At 37.3% G+C, this 21,363-nt stretch overlaps 1 protein-coding gene across 2 annotated transcripts in view; it reads right to left on the bottom strand.

The window, feature by feature from the left end:
* LRRK2 (leucine rich repeat kinase 2) overlaps positions 1-21,363 on the bottom strand; it is a 132,336-nt gene that overhangs the window by 101,534 nt on the left and 9,439 nt on the right. For both annotated transcript variants that reach the window (XM_059402899.1, XM_059402900.1), the window contains exons 5-13: positions 20,241-20,375; positions 17,758-17,892; positions 14,097-14,228; positions 11,774-11,893; positions 11,186-11,325; positions 11,013-11,092; positions 9,365-9,471; positions 4,617-4,746; positions 2,103-2,227 (exon numbers count right to left, since the gene is read on the bottom strand). In XM_059402899.1, the coding sequence (XP_059258882.1) occupies positions 2,103-2,227; positions 4,617-4,746; positions 9,365-9,471; positions 11,013-11,092; positions 11,186-11,325; positions 11,774-11,893; positions 14,097-14,228; positions 17,758-17,892; positions 20,241-20,375 (1,104 nt within the window). The remainder of the gene's footprint in view (positions 1-2,102; positions 2,228-4,616; positions 4,747-9,364; positions 9,472-11,012; positions 11,093-11,185; positions 11,326-11,773; positions 11,894-14,096; positions 14,229-17,757; positions 17,893-20,240; positions 20,376-21,363) is intronic.

The following is a 21,363-nucleotide window of genomic DNA, read 5'->3' as shown; positions in this document are numbered from 1 at the left end:
TACTGACTATCAGTATTATTTCAGGGTCAACCTAAGAACAATAGAAGAAAAGAAATATTATATTCAAAATTTGCTTTTGAACTGAGAGAGCATTATTTTATTAATTAACAGATTTGGTTCTGAATGTCTTGTGCTTATTTTTAGAACTCGAATCCACCCTCAGAAGATTAAGGCTGACACCTTTAAGGATAATCAAAATGGTTCCACTTTGTTTGTTTTTTAGAATCTACAAAGTTCAAAAAAAAAAAACTTGTAGTATTATTTTCAAGCAAAATTATGTCTGTTAAATTATACCTTAAAAGTTGTCAGACAACTATGAATAGCACATCATGATTCAATTCAAAATATATTAATCGAATAGCTATTTTAGTTCAACATACCAGGGGATTTAAAAAAAACAAAAAGGTGACTGAAGAAAGCCCTCTCCTTGAAAAAAATGTATATTCTTGTACTGAGTCTTAAAAACATAAAATACTGATATGATTACAGACAGTGGTAGATTTAGAAAGATTTCACCTAAAAAGGAGATACACACACACACACAAATTGGGTTTTAAAAGAATTAGGAATTTTACCCAACAACAAGTAATCCCCTCCTTGATTCTCAGTAGGCAGAAAGTCCTGTAAATCTGTCTCCTCCCCATCTCTCGAATCCACGCTTCCCTCTGTTTCCATTGCTGGGCCCCCACCATGTCTCATCTGACTATTAAGGCCTCCAACACGCTCTCTCTGGAGGAAGCTTCCGCCCTGACAGTCGTCCTCCACAGCACAGCGTTATTGTTGTAAATTGCAGATTTGCCCATAACACTACAGTTTTTATAAATACCTTTAATAAATTTGGACTGAGGGGCGCCTGCTTGGCTCAGTGGGTTAAGCCTCTGCCTTCCGCTCAGGTCATGATCTCAGAGTCCTGGGATGGAGCCCCGCAGCGGGCTCTCGGCTCAGCAGGAAGCCAGCATCCCCCTCTCTCTCTGCTTACCTCTCTGCCTACTTGTGATCTCTCTTTCTATATATATATATCTCTGTCAAATAAATAAAAAAAGATCTTAAAAAAAAAAGAACCACTGTTAAGAATTACATGTGGTAGTGGTCATAAATAAATAAATAAATTTGAATTGACTTGTGTTAAAAAAGCACACACTGCTCAGTGTCGTGTTCAAGCTCTTGACTTCACGCCTCTGCCAGTCATTCCACATTCATCCTCTGACACCAATCTCCCCATACACCACGCTTCACTCACCCTAGACCACGTGCACGCTCTCCTGCCTGTAATATCCTGCCCAGCCTTTCCACCAGGCCAGTTTCATACACCTTCAACTTCAAATATCTCAATCCTGACTTCCTCCTTTGAATAAATTACTTGGGCCTCCACCACTATTCTCAGAGCCTTTTATGTAAACCTATGGCTGTAACAGCTCCACTCATACTGTCTAGACATTATGCATTTGCAAATCTGTCTGCCTTGAAGCTCCTTTAATAGTACAGTATGCCTTTTTCATCATTGTCATAGCGGTGCAGCCATCACAATGTTTAGAACATAAGAGGTACTTAATAAATGTATGTTGAATGAATGGGGGAGCGGGTATTTCAAACGGGATTTGGAGGACAAACAAGGTCACAGGAGAGGTAAGTAGGACATAAACAGGAGAGGATAGAAGCTGCTGAGGTTAATGAGTAAAAGTCATGTGGTGCTATTTGAGAAAGATTAATTCAACCACAGAGTAAAGAAGGACTGGAAAGAGCAAAAGAGAAAATGTGAATGTTAGCCAGATATTTTTATAGTTCAGACAAGAAAAAAACAACTTGGATGGCAGCAGAAATAGAAAAGTATTATCAGAGTGGACACTCTCCTTAGAGGTAACAACCCATGATTTATTTTGTAATGATTTCTTGTGTAAATAAGTTATCAAATTTTCTTGTGAGTTAATCTGACTCTTCCACACATCTTTTTACTCTCTATTTAATTTTGGATTTAGTGGGGAGATTTGCAGTTGGTTGGGAGAAACTGGTCCTTTACTTTTTGCATATAAAGTAGATAAGTCATAAAAAGTCAGAAAGTCCATTAATATTGCCATCTCTTTCCTATCTATTATGTAACTCACCTGGAACTATAAAATGTAAAACAGCTCTGAGTGCTTCCAGCTGCACTGATAAGGATGTCTCATGACTTTTCATAACTGTTATTATTTTGGGGGCCACTGCTGCCATTGTATCCAGGGTCGTGTTGCTGGAGATAGAACATTGAAGTGTTATTAGAAGTACAACCTGATTCCATTGTACAAACACCAAGTTGAGATAAGCACAGGAAAGCAGAACCATTCTATTTTATCAGAAAAAAAGCTATATGAAAATGAATTTGAATTCAGTAACATGAGCATAGATATTTTAATTATTGTTTAATTAACCTATGGCCTCAAGAAGTGGAATTCATAGCAACATGGGAATTCTTTTATTTAGTTTCACAAAACACAACTTCCTCCAGAGCTGCACACAGGTCACTAGCAACACCCCAGAAAGTAGGTGTTATCATGTGAAAAGTAGGCATTTTCCATGAAGAGTTTAGGTTGACAGAGGTTACATTATCAAGGCCCTATCACTAGAAGGTCAGAGCCAAGACTGGAACACCAACTTGACTGAGCCCCAAGGTCAGGGCACTTTACCACATACCAACCTGCCTCTCCCAAATTACCACCACCGGGCTTCCTATTCGGTATTTTTAATTAGTTTTATTTGCATTCAAGTCAGTCTCTCTAAGGTGTTATAGCTATTCTTTGCCATTTGAAGAAACGCCACTTGACTATACTTCAGTGGATACTACAAACTTTAAAAGAGGTAGACCTTGCTTTACACAGCGCCCCAATGACTTAAACCCATGCCTATCAGAACCTTGCCCTCCCGTCATGTGGTTCTGTGGTCCCTGTAATACAGTCCTCCCATTCACAAGTAAGCCCCAGTTTAAACATGTGCCCTCCTTATGGCTTCTCTTGTTAGGTCACTCCACCCCAAACACCCCCACCCCGATCCCTGTGCCCCTCACACATCCCTGCTGTGGCCTCTCACACAGTATTGTAACTATCTGCTTACATGTTGGTCTCCCCCACTGGATATAGAGTTCTTTAGTCACAGGCATGTGGTCCTAGTTAACTTGGAATCCCTAGGACTAAAACTTCACCAATTTTACACAGGAGGAAAAAGCCGGGAGCACGGATTGCCCACAGTCTACAGGATCTTAAACTGTTGAATATTCCACTTTGTTTTGGTCTCAGTCATAAAGGTTCACACACTCCCAGGACCATGAAAATCACCACTGGAGATAAACTTTGTACTCAAATATTCAAGGACAACATTTAAATAAAACAAATATGACTCAAAGATATGATATATATTAACATAAATCAGTTAGCCAGACTGATGTTAAAAATATAACCCTATTCCTTTAAAAGCCTATAGATGGGGGCGCCTGGGTGACTCGGTGGGTTAAAGCCTCTGCCTTCAGCTCAGGTCATGATCCCAGAGTCCTGGGATCGAGCTCCGCATGGGGCTCTCTGCTCAGCAGGGAGCCTGCTAACTCCTCTCTCTCTCTCTCTCTCTCTCTCTGCCTGCCTCTCTGCCTACTTGTGATCTCTGTCAAATAAATAAATAAAATCTTTAAAAAAAAACAAAGCCTATAGATGCGCTATAGTTGACCTTGCTATATGCATTTCATTTATTCATATTTAATAACAGTAATAATGATAATAGGTGTGATTTACTGAGTGCTTAAAATGTATAGGCATTATCCTAACTTTGTAAAAATTAACTGGTTTAATACTTACATTTTAAATTTTATAATTTATGAGGTTATTATCATCTCTCTTTGCCAATGAGTAACCTGATATTTATAGATCAAATAGTTAGCTAAAATTAGTGGGAAAGCCAGGACACAAAATAACTTTTTACTGTAACATCTGTGCCATTTATTTTTTCTTTTCAAAATTCTGAATTTACTCAGACTACACCAAAGTTACTTCACATTCTTAGGCCTAATAAAATGCAGAAAGGCCCCGAGCATTCCTTCAGCAAGCACCTTCTGTACGTAATTCAGTTTTCATCTTTTTAAATGGGTTTTGTGGTTTTTTTTTTTTTTAAGCCAGTAGTTCTGCCCTCCCTTTCACTCACCCCTCCACTCCACTCCCCACCCCACCTTGTCATTCACCCCCAGAGCAGGAAGAGAAGACAAAGTTAATGCAAATGAAAGAATAATAATAAACATTGGCTGTGAAAAAAGCAACAATTAGAAGCCACATTCTGCTTTTATCTCATATACCTTTCATATACAATAATTTGAAAAACTTTTTAAGGTCACAAGCTGTATAACTGCCATTTTTTGAAACATGGTCAACACCAAGCAGAGTACAAAAGACGACCTTCAACATGTTTCTACCACCTCTATCATCCCTTTCGATGGTCAGATAAACTAACTCTGTAGTATCAGTGAGATGAGATTATGTTCCACAATGTTTCAATCTGCAGCTGTCTTTTCTTTTTCTTCTAATTCTCAGAAATATGTTTGAAATATTGATATTCTACCTGGTCTGAGAGTATCTATTTGGCGTAAGTGCATGAATCTATATTACCTTCCTTCAAAGAGATGATTTAGCATTTTACAGCCACTTTCAGCAACTTCTGGAGAATGTATATGCTTCTGCATTAACTCCAGTACATTGAGGTATATTCCTTTGGACAACAGGATCTTTCTGAAATTAACTATAAAATTTTTTGACGTTACTCATAGAAATGAAAGCACATTTTCATAATTTCGCAGTAAGACACAGAATGTTAAGATAATCCAAATGCATAGAAAAGCATATACAAGTATACATGGAATTTATATTTCACTGTAACTTAAAGATCATTAATGTTTCTCTCTCTAAAATATACACCATGACACCATGTCAATTCTTTCACATTTATTAACCATTTAATTGAGGTTTTAATTTTACAGCTTTATTCATATAGAATGAGCAGACTGGTACTAATGTAATCCCATCCATGTGAAAGAAGTGTTTCTGCAGAAAAAAATGTTTTAAAAAATGCTCTCCAAAATAAGAACGAAAGTTAAAATTGATTCTATTTATAACAGCTTCACAGACTAAGTGCACTTACACAGAGCTAAGATTTGCTAGGTATCCTAGACACTAGTGAGCTGGGAATCAGTTACAGGTGCATGTAGATACTGACCATCTCTCAGCTCCTGGGGGACAGGGGGAGTGGAGTGGGACAAGGGCTGTGACCATGCTGGGCTGCCTTCAGCCTTGAGTTACCTTCTACATTTATCTCAGTGGACTGCACAAACATTATTCTTTCCATGTATGCCATCATGTGCAAAGGGATGGAAAGCACTTATAGAGAGAATAATTACATAATTTCACAAAGAAATGCCAAAAATTAAGAAATACAGATAAGGGGGTGCCTGAGTGGCTCAGTCAGTTAAGCATCTGCCTTTGGCTCAGATCATGATCCCAGGGTCCTGGGATCAAACCCTGAGTTGGGCTCCCTGCTCAAACAGACTCAGGAAGTCTGCTTCTCCCTTTCCTTCTCCTTCTGCCCCTCCCCCTGCTCATGTCCCCACCCCCCCAAATAAATAAATAAAATCTTTAAAAAAAAGAAATACAGATATGCTTTATAACTAACTTAAACTATATGTGGGAAAGTAACTACATCCCAACAATGATTACAGAATAATTTTTTTTCTTTGTAATAGACTTTTTTCATTAATGCAAATTCATTATCTTGAAGTTTCCATATAAATCTCAATTGTCTTGAAGACTCTATGTAAATGCCAATTCCAACATTACACACTGTAATTTAGCACTCTGAAAGTGGCAGGAAATGAAACTTACATAGTGTTAACTTAAATACCACAGAGTCCCAACTTCAGGTGGGTCAACTTGTGATTTTTTAGCCTTGTGATGGTGTGAAAATGATACACATACAGTTAGAAACCATACTTCAAATTTTGAATTTTGATCTTTGCCTGGACTAACAATGTGTGGTATGATACTCTTCCTCGATGTTGGGCGGTGGCAGCGAGCCACAAAATTACGAGTGAATAAACAATATACTTAACGAACACTCAATACCTCTTATTCTATTTTTCACCTTCAGTACAGTATTCGAAAAATCAGAGGAGATAGTCAACACCTTATTATAAAATAGGCTTTGTGGTAGATGATTTTGCCCAACTCTAGGTTACTGTAAGTCTTCTGAGCACATTTCAGTTCAGGTAGGCTAAATTGTGATATTCAGTAGTTTAGATGTATTAAATGCATTTTTAACTGACAATATTTTCAACCTACAAATGAGTTTACCAAACATAACCCCATCCTAAGTTAAAAAAAGAGCTGTATTTGGTGGGGGGGGGGGTTGTTAAAGATTATTTATTTATTTGGGAGACAGAGAATGAGAGAGCAAGAGGAGGGTCAGAGGGAGAAGCAGACTCTCTGCTGAGCAGGGAGCCCAATTCAGGATTCGATCCCAGGACACCAAGATCGTGACCTGAGCAGAAGGCTGTCACTTAACGAACTAAGCCACCCAGGCATCCCCAAAAGAGATGCACTTTGAGAATGGGTTACCAACCTCAAACTGGGAAGGAAGAAATGATAGAAAGTAGGGAAAACTCAGGAATAAGTGAAATTGATGTACACTTTCTAAAATACTGCCCAAATCTGAGAAAATCATACCTTTTAAAAACACCCAGAATATCACACATTAAAATATGATGAGTTGGTTATTTTGCTTGGTCATGTCGGAAGTTTTAACAGCCCCTGCTAAAGTGGCTAAGTCCTAACCAAGGGAATCCTTTAAAAGATGGAGGTCCCTCTAGTCTGGCAGTTCTCAAATGGCTGAAAGCATCAGTGCCCCCTGGACAGCCTGTTGAAAAACAGAATGCTGGGTCCCAAACCCAGAGTTTGTGGTTCAGCAGGTCTGAATGGGTCCTAGAATTTCCATTTTTAACAAGCTCCCTGGAGATGTTAATGTCCCAGGGACCACACATTAAGAACCACTGTCCTGGACATTAACCTAACTTTTGGCTTAAAAATTGAACTTAAAAACTGAGAATAGAAATTTCGTCAAACATTGGACCTAGAAGAAGTTACATCATGGAGTCACTTCAGAGTTTACAGAACACTTTAGACATCTTATCTCATTTACCATATATCTACACAATACTCCTGACCTCTCCCACTCCATTTTAGCATCAGTTGTCTGCCTTAAGGATCCAATAATAACATGCAACTTCCTCTGGCTATTTGGTCAATATTCACCTTCTTTCCTGGTTGCCTTGTCACCATTTTATCTCCTCTGACCCTTAACACATATACTCCTCCTTTGCTTCATTTTTCTTCATAGCTACCTCACATATCATATATTTTATTTAGTCTTAGTATCTGTCTTTCCCACTAGAGTTTAAGCTCCCTGAACCTGGGAGTATTGTATTTAACTGATATATCCCAAAGGCCGAGATCATTGTCTGGCTGCAGCTCAGTAAACATTAACTGCATTAATTAATTGATTAAATGAGGAAATCGTCACACAAGATGTTCAAGCTTTGGCTTGGGTAACACCATGGCAGAAACCAGTTCTTCTGCCTGCCAGTCCAGTCATTTTTCTAGAAAACCACAGCCAGCCCTGCATATCCAATGTTCCCAAGCGTCATTCAATGAAAAGTTGCCTACAGAGGGTGGTGACAGAGCTGCTCAGTTCTTAATATTCTCCTAAGGCAGAACTCCAAGAACAATACAAGGGACCTGAGTACAGTTTAGCCAGCAAGTGGCCAAGAACAAAGAGGTAAGAAACCAGGAAGAGCAGGGAACTGATTCTGAACAAAGAGTCAACATGGTTGACTCCAAATGTAACTAATCCTCAGATACTAGTTAGTTTGTTGGCATGTTCAAGATTTCCTTGGGGTGAAAAATTGCAGCACCAACACAATATATGTACATGGTCAAGGTTACTCTCCTCTCCTAGATGTGCCCTAGATGGGCCACACAAAAGCAGCCAAGTCTGGTCTTCTGTTCAGGAATGAGATCCTATTCAGGCCTCTGCACAGTAGATGGGAGACTTAAGGACAGCAATTCCCTTTTCTACCACTCCTACTCTGACTCATCATCCCAGAGGGCAACCCCTGTCTCTCTGTAAGGGCTCTTGCCTGCTCAAGTTTTTTATTAAAGTGCCATCTGAGAGGTGGAGTGAGAAAGGAGGAAGAGGAAGAAGAAATTATTTGATTTGACTTAAATAACAGCAGAAACATGCATGGAGTAGTTTCTGGATTCCTTTCACTCTATGCAGGTTCTCTACTAACAGGTGGTGTTAGCATCGGTCTCTTTTTCCAGCTTTGCATGTTTTTCTCTATTTTGCTCGCTCCAAAAATACCCTGCAAGAGCTGCCAAGTCCCAATGCCTTTCTGATGAGTTTTCTCCCAGGATTTTCTGGCAGTATTTCCTGTTCATGGGGGCCTGGAATCTCAACAGCCAGAGCCTCAATTTTAAAACCCAGAGTCTTTCCAAAGGTATAATAGCCATTTTTGTCTCCTTAACAAAGGAAAACTAGAATACTTACATGTAAAGGACAATTTTGCTAGACTTTAGAATGGTGAAAACCTCTCCACTCATTGCATTATCTAGAAAGTGTTCCTTAAAAAAATAACAGATGGGTGCCTGGGTGGCTCAGTGGGTTAAAGCCTCTGCCTTTGGCTCAGGTCATGATCCCAGGGTCCTGGGGTTGAGTCCTGCATCGGGCTCTCTGCTCAGCAGGGAGCCTGCTTCCTCCTCTCTCTGCCTGCCTCTCTGCCTACTTGTGATCTCTGTCCGTCAAATAAATAAATAAAATCTTTAAAAAAAATAACAGAAACAGTGTATTTAAGAAAGTGGAAAAAAGTGGCCATTTGGTACCAAAAAATTAAAAAAAAAAAAAATCCCACTCAACACAAGGTAAAAGTCCATCAATGAGAAACTGGTTCATGAAATAAGATCTAGGTGCACACTGGGAAATTACACTGTCATTAAAAATGTTATGAAATTTTTACATTTGTCAGCACAATAAAAGAAAACATATAAAATCTGCTCATAAAATTATTAGTATTATCCCATTTCTGCAAAAAATAGAAAATATATAGCATATGCCACAGGTAAGTACACACATAGAAATTCAGGAGAAAAATTCAAAATGTTTATTTCCTTCTTTATCCTTTTACCTATATATAAATAGCTCTATATATCAGATACATAAATCTACATATTTGAATTTTTATAATGTACTGCCTTTGTAATTTAAAAAAATACAAAATGTGTTTCCTCATATTAAAAAATGGTGCACCCCTTACCGTTTTGTTCTAACAGAGTCGACAATGCATTTGCAGATGCCTGGAAGACTTCTTTTGATGAAGAATGCATCAGCATGGAAAGCATCACTTCCCTATGAGCTGGGAACCTTTCACAAATTCAATCACAGTATTAATGGTAATCTTTTTAATAATTAGTTCAAAATTCATGTATTGTCTAATCTAACAACAAACAGAGACATATAAACAACATTTGAATCTACCTCCACTTATAAGAGTGAATTATAATTAAACTGTTTTATATTTAAAAGATAGTTCAAGGGGCACCTGGGTGGCTTAGTGGGTTAAGCCTCTGCCTTCAGCTCAGGTCATGATCTCAGGGTCCTGGGATCGAGCCCTGCATCGGCTCTCTGCTCAGCAGGAAGCCTGCTTCCCCCTCTCTCTCTGCCTGCTGCTCTGCCTACTTGTGATCTCTCATTTTCTGTCAAATACATAAATAAAATCTTTTTTAAAAAAAAGATAGCTCAAATCCACTAAATACTAATAAATCAGTATTTCTCTCTCTCTTCAAATCTGATAAGCAGTAAGGGGGGAAGGCTCAGCCAGTATATAAAGAGATATTAAGAGGAAAAAAAAAAAAATGAAGTGAGAAAAAGAAGATAATAGAAATAAGAAAAGAAAAAAAATCATAAAAAAGCATCAGGAGTTTTAAAAGTGCAGAGCATAATATATTTTCTTTTAATAAAGTATTTGTTTTAAAGTTCTCCTATGGATATTGAGGAATCAGTGTACTGTGAGCTGAGATTTATAAACTGCACCATGAACCTAACCTCTTAAAAAGATTGCTCAAAGTAGTTTATGATGCTGATTTAACATACAGCTTTCAAAAGAATTACTGTTTCCTTCCAAAATGGAGATATATAATTAAATAGCATCTGTGTTATTAATTCTCTCCAGGTTGGCAATGGGTCACGATACAAACAGATTTTCAGGATTTGAGATGTAACCTATTACTATTTAAGTTTCCAAGATAAGTCATTCAAAAGTCATTAAAAGCAAGAGCATACACAGGGAAAACATAAGCATTTCCATAAAGCAGAAAGGTTTGCGGCCATGAAATAACCCTGATATACACAAAACTCCTGTCTACACTTGGTATCTTTGAGAAAGAGGGCTGGTCTTATGAGGCTTGACTTACACTCCTTTAGAAAGCCTCCTTGAGAGCTGACACTTACAAATATCCCTCTCAAGAGAAGACAGGTCAAGGTCAACAATGCAACGTCAAGTGAGGAATCACTAAGGAGGCCTCTGACCACATTTCATTCCCAATATTGACAACCTGCTAGCTAATCACTGCAACAGAAAAGGTCACAGATGGCTCTGCCATTTCTGTCACCTGACGTTAATTAACATAGCATTTTTAAATGATCAGCCAGAAAACCAATAGATTTTTTTCTCAGTGATTCCTAACTTCTGAATGACTCTTGATTCCAAATCATTAGATAGCAACTCTCCAACTCATCAGGGATCAAAATATTGTATATACACTACTATTTTGTGTCAGCACTTGAAACATATAGGCCTATATAAAAAATATTTCTAACAATAAAAGTGGCAGTTACAATATTTTATATGGATCAATTAAAAATGTAACTAAAATTTTCTATCATATAAAATCAAAACTACTGACTGGCCATCTTCATCTCCAATCTTCTCATGTAAACTGCTCTGGTACATAAGGAGATTGTTAAGGGCCCAGCATGCAGCCTCCTGGATCAGGGGAGAAAAAAGAAATCTGTCAAAACTTATATGATTGCACAAGCATAATTTTGAATAACTATAATATTTATGAAGGAGTCCAACCTGCACATGCTTGTTCTTTCTATGCCATGTCAATGCTTTGTAACAGGCTTCCAACCAGAACAATTTATCCTCTTCCTCATCATCATTCTCCTGATTCTCATTCTTTTCCTCTAAGTCTTGATTTAAGAAGATGGTCTCAGCTTGAAAAAAATATCAGTATATAACTTACTTACAGTTTGAATGACCATTGTGAAGTCTGTATTTTGAAACATTATGACCAAATTGAGGTATTCCTTAGTTGTGGCCTTAGTTCATTATATAAATATATAACACACCTCAGAATACTGCTATTCCATCAAATGAGGAAGAGACTACCAAACAAATCTAATAGACTAAAGGAAGATTAATTGGGATTAGCTGCCCAATAACAAAGTATTTACTCATCTACAAAGTGGGAAGGGTATACTTATCACAACTGTTAGTTCCCTTGAAAGTATCTTCTATTAGAGAATGGATTACATTAGGACAGAGAAGCCATTTAATGATTCCTTCTCCCAATATGATTTTGTTATAATGATGCCTTTTATAATGTTCACAATTAAGATCAAATGCAGCTGTAAGAATTTCCTTTTGAGTATAGTTACTTACTGAGGAGCGCTAAACAGCTGAGTGCTGCAATCTGTAACGTGGCGTTCTCTGAATATCGCTGCACGGCTTTCACCACAAACTCATGTACCTCGTTTAACACCAGAATATTAAAAAAATTACCTAAAAGGTAAGTGAGAGATTAGCTGAATTCTCATCCGTGGAACTTAAATTACCTTGAATTATACAACAGCACTTAGATCAATAAATATGAAGTGTGAATATTTTTAATAACATTAGATATATATTAATTTAATTAAGATAGCTTAATATGATTGCATAAAGGTTTGAAACTTTATTTCATGAAGTCATTTAATTATCTTAGACAATGGAACTGACAGAGCAAAAATAGTGATATGTTTGGATTACATTAACTTTGTGTTCTTTCACTCCTTCTCATGTCATTATCATATAAAACAATGAGGTATCTGTTATGCATGGGACTACAGTATTCGTTGTACAAAATAGCTTGATTTCCTAGAGGGAGGAAGCCTCCCTTGTTCCTAATCACTTCTGCTGAACCCTTCTTTCACTTAAAGAAATGCTGCTCAGAAAATTCATTGGCACATATTACTTGATCTTATCTGTGATGATCCGAGGAAAATAAAATAATAAGAGAATACTTCACTCCTTCCAACCCAAACCGGAAGAAGCTCACCCCTTTCTACATTCTCTTTTCTGAGAATCAATACATCACCTAAAAATCCAAATCCTTATGAGGAAAGAATTTGTAAATGATATTCCACATATACATGCCTCCTTTCATTTAAGCTTATTTTAACTTGTGAACAGTCAACAGTTTCCTTCTAGAAGTAAAAAGGAGGGGCGCCAGAGTGGCTCAGTCATAATCAGGTCATGATCTGGGGTCATGATCTCAGAGTCCTGGGATCAAGACCCTTGTTGGGCTCCCTGTTCAATGGAAAGTCTGCTTCTCCCTCTCCCTCTGCACCCCTCCCCCAGCTTTGTGTGCATGCTATACTCCTATTTAGCTGTAAGTGTAATTAAGTGTAATGTAATGTAATTAAATGTAAATAAATTAAGTGTAAGTGTTAATTAAATGATCCTTGAGACACAAAGCCAGGATTGGAAAAGATCCTATATTATGAAAAGCCTAAAGCCCACACTAAAGAGTAATCAATGGCTTCAAAATCAAAAGGCAGTTTAATTAGGTATAGCTCTTCTTTATCGACAACTTTGTATGTTCTTGCCTCTCTCACATTCACCCACGAAACAGACATACTCCCCGCCCTTAATGATCTCTAGTCTTGGAAAGTTATTTCAAAAGATTCTCTTCTACTTTTACCAATTTATCTAAACTTGGATTGTCCCTTCACCTTCTTTTCCCTACCATGCCACTGCCAACAACTGCTCTACTGTTGACCAACTGTGTGATTCTGGGCAAATACCAGTGATATTGACCTTCTCCTACTTTCAGACAATTTATATGAAATTTCACAGAGAATGCAGCACCTGAGTGGCTCAGTTGTTAAGCGTCTGCCTTGGCTTCAGGTCATGATCCCAGGGTCCTGGGATCCAGCCCCATATTGGGTTTTCTGCTCAGTGGAAGCCTGCTTCTCCCTCTCCCACTCCCCCTGCTTGTGTTCCCTCTATCATTGTGTTTCTCTCTATCAACTAAATAAAGTCTTTAAAAATATATTTTCAAAAAAGAAAATACACAGCAAATTATATAAGGCCTTCAAATGCATTAAACCCATAATTAGGTTACATAATTTGACAAAATGCTAAATACTTATTCATTGGCTTGGGGTTTTTATTTTAATTAGGAAGAGAAAATTAAGCTTTTTCTGAAACAGTGAAAAGGCAATAAATTCTGTAGTCACTACATAGGACATATAATAATGTATTAAGACATAAATGAGGAAAAAAAGAAAAGCACCCTTATCTGAAGATCAAGTTAATGGATTTTTTAATACTGGATCACATTAACTCTAAAGAGAAAGCAGGGAAAAGATGTAGCCCAGAGTAGCTTTACCAGCAACGGTTATGACTTATTGGTTGGGGAATTCTTCTGCTTTGTGCTACATTTTTTGTACATGTCAGACTTATTCTTTTGTGTATATCAACTATTGATACAGTTATACTTTACATATACCATTAACAATAAGATAAGACTTCTCTTACATTACGCACATCAATTTTTGCCACTGCTTTTAAAATTCTAAGCATGGCAGAACAGTTTGCTATTTTACAATATTTCCATCCAGTGTATGTCAATATGCTACTTACCAACATACAATATACATATGCTATGTATACTTAAATCATATGGACCATGATAATAAATTAACCAAGAATTATAACTCACCTAATGTAAGTCTATGGAGCAAGCAACAACTCACTTCTTGAATCTTTTCATTGACAGGGAATGTTTTCATGGCTTCTACCACAATATTATAACACCTGACATTGCCACTCATGAGGACTTCAACATTATTGCCTAAATTTAAAGAAATAATAATTATCCAAAGGTAGTAATTTCCCATCTGAAAGAGACATACAAAAACCTCTTGTACATTTTGTAAATAAATGTCAGCGTAAAGGCTGTACTTCCAAATTTAAGTATCATGTTCTGTCAAATAGCTGTAAAAACCACTATGCTCATTCTCATATAATAGGATTTAGGACTCTTCTCTAGCATTAAGGGATAACTGAGAGTGCGTTTATGTAAGTCTAAAAATGTAATGTCTTGGCCGTAAGTTTTCAAATAAATGAATTTGGAGCCTATTCCTTAATGAGGCACTACTCCATTGGATAATGCATTGCTCCTTTTACTGACCCAACAAAAAGAAAATCAAAATCATGTCACATAACAGAACAGCTGAAATCAACTATGACTTATTTCCTGCCCTTTCCTAAAGCACAGCAGAAGAGCAGCCAGCATCCTGGGCTGCAAAACCAAGCTTCCTGAAGGCTGAGGTAGATGGGGAGAAGCATGGAGGAGGCTGGGAACACGAGACTAAGGCAGTTGGTCAACAGAAAGACTGAGTGTATGGGCCCACGTGAAAAACTAATTTACATTTCTAAATGAAATGTGGATTATTAAAACAAACAAAAGAAAGTGTTTACAAAACATTTTTCTATCTTTTTTGGCGTAACCAAACTAACTAGCAGTCTTTCCAAAAATGTATTTTTAATGTTTAAGTTGTATTTTAAAGAGCACTGAGCATAGGAAAATGTGTTAAAATGAAAGGAAACAGCCTCTGAAAATAATTGTCTGCTTTCACGCAGAATAGCAGACATGAGTTGCCCTAAGACTCAAAATCCAAAATCATTCAATTAGACTCAGTATTTAAAACATTTCATTTTTCTTATTTTCAGTTGCTACTTTCTTTGACCTTTGCATTCTGAATCAACACATTTTTCACTGCAGTTATGTCAGATGTGGGTGGAAAACAGTGAATTTCAAAGCAGCCAGCCCAAAACAAATAAATAAATGTATAAATATAGCTGAGGAAAAATAAAATGAAAAATATATTCAGTTTGTTGACAGTGGATGACTCGGAAATTTTAAAGTATGTCCATTCTCTGTAACAGTGCAGCCCCATCTGCTTTCAAATGTTCAATTTCCCATGGATAAGAAAATGATGGATTTCATAACAATCACAAAGAAAGAGCATCCTTTCACAATAGGATTGAGTTTTTACTGAAGACTCACATCAGACTTCCATGTCTGAAACCATGTTGCATATTATACTTACTACACTATAGTACAAAGGTAGGAAGTACAAATTACATAACACTGTTGATATCTTTACACTTACTACATACTAGGTACTATTCTGCATTTTTCAAATTATTTAACCATGTAATCCTCACAACTTCACGTGTGAGAAGATGAAAACATCACAAAATAAATGCGTGTGTATATCCTGTACGAACTCACATAGGTAATCCATGAAATGCGAAATGCTCATGTACACTTTATAAAACAAAAGTAGTAAATTCAGAAGCATGATTTTGTCACTGGTAATATACACAGCAAATTAATTCCTTCTTATCTGTACTTTTTTTGTGATAAAAGTGCCTAGATTTCAAGCATCAAGAAAATGCTAAACAAGAATCAGTATAAAGTTCAAACTTCATCCTGTGGTTTTTTCAAGCCCTTCAAGATCTGCTTGTTTCCAGTCTCATCCACTGACTGTCATCAAGCCCTGGCCCCCACCTCCCCTAAATAACACACAAGCAGACGCTTGGGGCTGGACATAGGCACGTGTACACACATGCCCGCGCACACACACTCTTGTTTATTAAACTACTTTTATCTTCTTTTTTTCATTATTATTTCTCTTCATTTAAATTCAATTAATGAACCTGTTAAGTGTAATATTAGTTTCTGAGGTAGAGTTCAGTGATTCATCAGTTGTATGTAACCCCCAGTGCTCATTACATCATGGGCATTCCTTAACATCCATCACCCAGTTACACCATCCCTTCACCCCCTTCCCCTCCAGCAACTTTCAGTTTGTTTCTATGATTAAGAGTCTTTTAGGATTTGTCTCCCTCTCAGATTTTGTCTTGTTTTATTTTTCCCTCCCTTCCCCATGATCCTCTGTTTTGTTTCTTAAATTCCACATATGAGTGAGATCATAATGATGATTGTCTTTCTCTGATTGTCTTATTTCGCTTAGTGTGATTCCCTCTAGTTCCCTCCATATTATTGCAAATGGCAAGATTTCTTTGTGTGTGTGTGTGGGGGGGGGTAAGTAGTATTCCATTGTGTGTGTGTGTGTGTGTGTGTCTATATATATATATATATACCACATCTTCTTTTTTTTTTTAAGATTTTATTCATTCATCTGACACAGAGAGATAGTGAGAGAGGGAATATAAGCAGGGGCTGTGAAAGAGGGAGAAGCAGACTCCCTGTCGAGCAGGGAGCCCCATGTGGGACTCGATCCCAGGACCCCAGGACCATCACCTGAGACGAAGGCAGATGCTCAGCCACTGACCCACCCAGGCACCCAATATTCCACATCTTCTTTATCCATTCATCTGTCAATGGACATCTTTGTTGGGCTATTGTGGACATTGCTGTTACAAACATTGGAATGCACATGTCCCTTCAGACCACCACATTTTTATCTTTGGGGTAAATACCCAGCAGGGCAATTACTGTCATGTAGGGTAGCTCTATTTCTAACTTTTTGAGGAACCCCCATACTGTCTTCCAGAATGGCTGCACCAGTTTGCATTCCCACTAACAGTATAAGAGGGTTCCCCTTTCTCTGCATCCTTGCCAACATCCATTGTTCCCTGTCTTGTTAATTTTAGCCACCTGACAAGGGTAAGGTGGTATCTCATTCTGGTTTTTATATGAATGTCCCTGATGCCAAGGAATGTGGAACATTGTTTCATGGGTCTGTTGGCCATTTGTAGGTCTTCTTTGGAGAAATGTCTGTTCGTGACTTTTGCTCATTTCTTGACTGGATTATTCTTTGGATATTGAGTTTGATAAATTCTTCATAGATTTCGGATACTAGCTATTTTTATCTTCTCGAAGGCACTATACTCTCTCTTGCTCCAGGATCTTGACATATAACAATGCTCACTGCCTGGGACGTTCTGCAAGCACTTCACCCCAGACATCCCTACAAATGAAGCTCTCATCCTTGAAGTCTCTTCTAAGAGACATTGCCTCCCTTCTTGTTTTTCTCATAACCCCAGGTACTTCTGCCAATACTTGCCTTTTAATACATTGTAGTCACCTATATTGTCCATATCTGGTATAGTACCATGGGCTCTGAGAAGGCAAGAAACATGTCTATATATTCCATTACTGTTTCCCAGCACCAAGTCCTGAGCCAGCTGTAGTACAGTATCAATAAATAATAAATAAATAAATAAATAAATGGGATTCCCATCTGCAAGTTTCTACATAATAAAAATATTTTTAAAATATACTCAGAAAGGAGATATATTGTAATTTTTCATATACAAAAAAGAAATCATGCACATGGGGTACTTACAAGGAATTGCTAGGGAATGTAAACAGTGCAGGACGTGAAGCACAATTTCCTCTTCATCTTTAAAATTTTTTAATGCATTGAGCAAGATAATATAATCTTTATTCTCAACAAATTCAGTCAGCTGCTCCTCAGAAACTAGAAGGATGAAAGACAAAATACTGAAAAGGCTTAAAGATGATATAAAAATTTAATTACTTAAAAACATAATATTCATGTTAATTGTATGAGACACGGTAAATACAACAGACAGAATTAAAGATGCATATTTCAGCAAAACTCTTCCTAAAGATTTTATAATGGGGGGAAAAGCTACTGAGATTAAAAGAATTTCTTTTTAATCTATATTAGTTTAGTGTTTTAAAAAATGTAAAAGTGTTAGTGACCAAACAATCCTCAGAAAAACAAAGCTATTTATAATTTCCTTTGGGAAACTGACCAATGACTAATAAAGATACCCTTCTGCAAGTGAATAGATCACAATACTTAAAAAGGAGTGGTTAATGGTACACTGTTGAAAGGCAGCTCAGTTCAAAAGGGGTGAACTTCAGCAGAGGACAAGTAATTGGACTTTGAAGTACTCTCTCTCAATGGCCTTGATTTCATCAGAAATTACTATAAATTTTCATAATTAAAGTCTTTGTAATCAAGCCAATGAGTTCCATTTGGAGTCATTTTATTGGGTGGGTAGCTCAAAAACATGTATACAAATCTGGTCTTTTGTAACCTGAGAAAGGCACAGACAAAAATGCTGGAAAACATTATAATCAGCATTACTTTTTTGTTTTTCAACTTGATAACAATGATATGATATAAAATGACGTGAAATTGGTTAGGTTCTTCTAATAAGTGAGGAGTATCATGGAACTTTCTCGTTTTATTGAGCAGTTTCCACAGTATACTTTCAAATTTTGAAAATTCACTCTACAGGTGCTAGTAAGTCCCAGGGAACTTAATAGTCCTAGAAAACTCAGAAATTTTTTCTACTCTATTTATAATCAAAATGTTGTCAGTACTGATACTATTTCTACTGAATAAGAGCTCCGTTTTAACATTCCCTGGTCCTTCTCCATATGTCTTGGTTGGGTCCCATCTGGTCAGAGAGCCTTTCTTCCATGAATAAGAATGTGCCCTTAAACTGCAACACAGAAGATGACAGACCTGTGAGACCATGGAACCTCAAACTCAATTCTGCCAAGTTCTTATCAAAAGCTTAGTTAGTTGCAAGACAAAATGTTTATAGAAGATATCCCGAAAGACGTGCTGTTCCTTGAGTCTCCATTCACAGTAAACCCTCTTCTCTGCCAAGCCTGATCATCAGAGCTGGGATCCAGGCCCATGCTGTTCCGACACTTGATAGAGTCTCTCTCATTGAATACACTTTGTACTCCTTATAAAACGTGTGTACTCTATCTTCTCATCCAGGGAAGCCCAAAAGAGTTATTTTCCCAGGTCTCCCACCACCCTGATCACTCCTCCTGATAAATGGGTTTATTTTTATCTCAAGTAACTTTGTAACAGGCGACGTTTAACTCTTCTTGGCCTGATAGGAACCAGAGAAAGAGATTTCTGGTCCATGCCTTGACAACTATACAGGACCTGAAGTAACTAGTAAATTATTTTACATTATTTTTACATTACTTTCCCTTCATGCATTTCCTCATCCACTTCTTTCTCTAGTGTATTGTAAGTAGCTGTAAGCTGTTTAAAGTATTTTTGAAATGAGGCAAGAATTAAAGAGTAGATGTTGATCTGTTCAATTCCTGGAGCTGCCAGAAACTCAGGCGGCAAACTGACATAGACATAGAGCCCACATAAGTTATTCCTATCCTAAACCTCCAGCACTACTGGTTCTCATAATGATGCAGAAAGAGCTCTCGGAAAATGGTGCTAAATTGACTGCAGTGGTGGTGACTAGCTCTGTGCCCACAGGGCAGGTTGCTTGTGTCACTTCTCTGAGCTATTCCCTCATCAAGCCAGTGGTAGGACTAACAGTTCCAACCAACTCCAAAATTACATGATAATCTCTGTTATCCATCTTAGTCCCATGAGATAAAATACATATTTGTCTTTTTCCTAAGGGACACTGCAAACCTCCTGGTTCTTTATACAGAGCCTTTAGCAATTTCTAAAATCCCTGGAGATGACTCAACATCATAAATCCAAATTTAATCTATGCTTTGACTTCACAGTTTTATTTTTTTCTTTCTTAACACCTACACATCCGGTTTGCAAAGTGAACCTTAAGTCTTGTTAAGCAATGGAAGAAAGTCTACTACAATTGCATAATTTGTAACCCATGAATGAAATTCATTCCACAAAACAAGCAATATTTCTGAATTAACCCCATTATTTATCCTTGACTGGCAGCCCCCACTTCTTCATAAATAGTAAAATTTTAGATATCTTATTATCATAATTATATTCCACTTTTCCCTTGCTTCTTATATAAATATGAAAATCGAGAATATGACATATTTAAATACCTCTTTCAAACAGCACATGTAAAGCTTTGCATCCAAGTTTCTGGACTTCATCATTGGCTGAAAATGTGCGCATGGCATCAAAAATTAACAAGAAAATATCACTTTCTTCGTCCAATATCAGCAAAGTGATTTTGCCTATTTTGAAAAGAACAATATGCCCCAGATAAACAGCTGTTTTAACATTTAGTGTGTTGATTTTTACATGAGAACTATGAATGGTTTATGGACTCTTCTTTTTGATAAACCACTTAATTACCCCAGATAGACCTATCAACTTCTGTGATCTTTCTAAGTGAAATTAATTCCCAGTACACTTTACTATAAGTCTATATTCCTAATCAACACCTGTAGCCAAGGCCCTTTGCTCTAAACTCCTGAAACATATTACTATCTGCTTCTTAGACAACACTACCTGCATATTCCATAGGCACCCTTTAGCTAGCCTTCTTCTGTTCCCTGTCAACCAGCCAACTCTTGGTTTTGGCTCAGGTCATGATCTTGAGTCATGGGATCAAGCCCCGCCCCTGGCTCTGCACTCAGCACAGATTCTGCTTTGGATTCTCTGTCTCCCACCAGCTTACACACTCTCGCTCTCAAATAAATAAGTAACATATTTAAAAAATAAAAAAATAAATTGAAATTATTTCTCACATTATTATTTTTTTGAAGATCTTTTATTTGAAAGAAAAAGCACTCATGCATAGTGGGGGGAGGGAAGGAGGCTAAGAATCTTCAAGGAAACTCCTCACTGAGAGTGGAGTCCGAGGCAGGGCTGATTTCCACAACCCATGAGTCTGTGACCTGAGTGGAAATCAAGAGTCCAGCGCTTAACCATCTGAGACATCCATGCACCCCTCTCACACTAATTTTTATTTCTTTCCCTGTCCTGTCCAATGCAGGAGCCACGAAGCACATGTGGCTTTTTAAACTTAAATTTAAATTAGTTTAAATTAAATAAAATTAAAATTTAGTTTCCCTCATTTCAAATGTTCAATAGCCATATATGGCTACTTGCCATGACACTGAAAGGTGCAACATTTTCTTCATTGCAAAAAGTTATATTGGACTGTGCCCTTCTATGTTATAAAAATTTTGCCTCATCTGCCTTCGAATTCTCCAGAGG

This window comes from Mustela nigripes, chromosome 6 (genome assembly GCF_022355385.1).
Source record: "Mustela nigripes isolate SB6536 chromosome 6, MUSNIG.SB6536, whole genome shotgun sequence".
Classification (NCBI taxonomy): domain Eukaryota; kingdom Metazoa; phylum Chordata; class Mammalia; order Carnivora; family Mustelidae; genus Mustela; species Mustela nigripes.
Note: the sequence above shows the minus strand (reverse complement) of the source record. Positions and strands in the feature narration are given on the sequence as shown.